Raw genomic sequence first — 1,824 nt, 5'->3', positions numbered from 1 at the left:
AATGACGGGATTCCATGCTTCTTTTTTGAGTAACTTTTCACCAATCAGCATCCCTAAATAAGTAAAAGGAAGAGAACTCACAATACATCCCAATCTAAGAGCCATATGATCTACCTCCCTCAAGCCACCCCAATGCCGTATAGATGGCTTTTTTGCATATTAATTTTTAGCCCCGACACTTTTTCATAGCACTCAATTGTTTTATGAACATTAGAGATGTTTCTTTTATTCTAATCACCGAAAAATATTGTATCGTCCGCGAATTGGAGGTGTGTAATATTGATTCTATCACGACCGATTTCCACTCCCCTTATGATCTTTTTTCTAGCCGCGATTTTAGCAAGTATGTTCAAACCTTCACTACGCTTAAACCTATAAATAAAAAAGGAACCTTAAGAATCTTTATACAACTTCGTTAAAAAAAAAAAAAACCTTTATACAACAATGGCGCCTGTGGTTCCACATGATATTGCCACCGAGATCCTGTATTATGTTCCCGTCAAATCTGCTGGTCGTTTCAGGTGCGTTTCAAAGGAGTGGAACACTCTACTTTCATCTCCCCACTTCATAAAAATCCATCAACATAAACATAACCGAAATCACATCATTTTTATCGGCCATGGAGATTTGTCTCTCAATTCACTCCCACTTGTTGATTTCGAAGAAAAAACAGTTTTGACACCAACAAATATTGATGTAAATTCACGTTATGTCAAGAAAGCTTGTATCCATGGTTCTTGTAATGGCCTTGTTTTGGTGTCGACTCTGAATTCCCAAAAAAACCACTCTATCTTCGTTCTTTTAAATCCGACGACCAGGGAATTCACTGAGATTAGTATGCCTGATTATAGCTATAAAGTGACATATAATATTAAAAAACGGTTAATCATGGTTGGATTTGGTTATGATTCGGTAACTGACGATTACAAGATTTTATATAACTACTTGTATTCTCTTGATTGTATGTATGTTTATGCTTATAGCCTTAGATCTGGTACTTGGAAACATGTGGATTCTTGTTACAATTATTCTTTTGATAAGATGGTTTTTGGTGACACGCTTCATGGTGTTTTTGTTGATGGGTTTATCCATTGTTTTGCTAAAAGGCGGTCTGATGGTTTACGGGTAATTTTAGGCTTTAGTTTAGCAGATGAAAAATTTAATGAAGTGGCATCACCTGATGATGTTGATATTGGTGAGGATGGTTGCATACTTGCTGATCTTGGTGGAAAGCTTGCTATATTCTTGACTTCTGATTGTGAGGTTTGGTTGATGAATGAGTACGGGGTACAAGAATCTTGGAATAAAACTTTCATTCAAGGACTCTATGGATATCGGATTCTATTATTTGAACCCATGATTTATAAAACTGGCGAAATTCTGATTGTTGCCAACAGCTCACGTGAACTGTTTATATATGACACAGAAGGAAGAGGCTCGTTGAAAAAAATTAAGATTGATTCTAAAAATTATATGGCTAATCTACGCAGCTATGTTGAAAGCCTTGTGTCCCCAAAACTCTTCAAGAACAATTAGAATCCGGTAGTACTTAGCAAAGGTGTAAGCATGTGTGGAGTTATTAAGGCTTAGTTTATATGAATGTATTGAAATCCAATGTTGCCTTCTTATACTCTACATTTAGTGCATTGTTTGCATTGTTTAATATCATTCTTGTTGAACTAATCATGAGCTTGTTCTCTGTTTTTTAGTATTGCTCTTGATCAAACGTTTCTGTTATGTTTCCATTCAATGTGGTGTTGGAAAAACTTGATGAAAATATGTGTTTCACCAAACTTTGGACACAAATAATTATATGGTCGAGTG

At 35.6% G+C, this 1,824-nt stretch overlaps 1 protein-coding gene across 1 annotated transcript; it reads left to right on the top strand.

The window, feature by feature from the left end:
• Window positions 1-444: 444 nt before the first annotated feature.
• LOC139860269 (F-box/kelch-repeat protein At3g06240-like) lies at window positions 445-1,536 on the top strand. Its single transcript, XM_071849037.1, has one exon. It carries the CDS (start codon window positions 445-447, stop codon window positions 1,534-1,536), a length of 1,092 nt encoding a protein of 363 aa, XP_071705138.1.
• The last annotated feature ends 288 nt before the right edge of the window (window positions 1,537-1,824 follow it).

This window comes from Rutidosis leptorrhynchoides, chromosome 7, assembly GCF_046630445.1.
Source record: "Rutidosis leptorrhynchoides isolate AG116_Rl617_1_P2 chromosome 7, CSIRO_AGI_Rlap_v1, whole genome shotgun sequence".
In the NCBI taxonomy this organism is placed as follows: Eukaryota; Viridiplantae; Streptophyta; class Magnoliopsida; order Asterales; family Asteraceae; genus Rutidosis; species Rutidosis leptorrhynchoides.
This window is presented reverse-complemented; position numbering and strand designations above follow the sequence as displayed.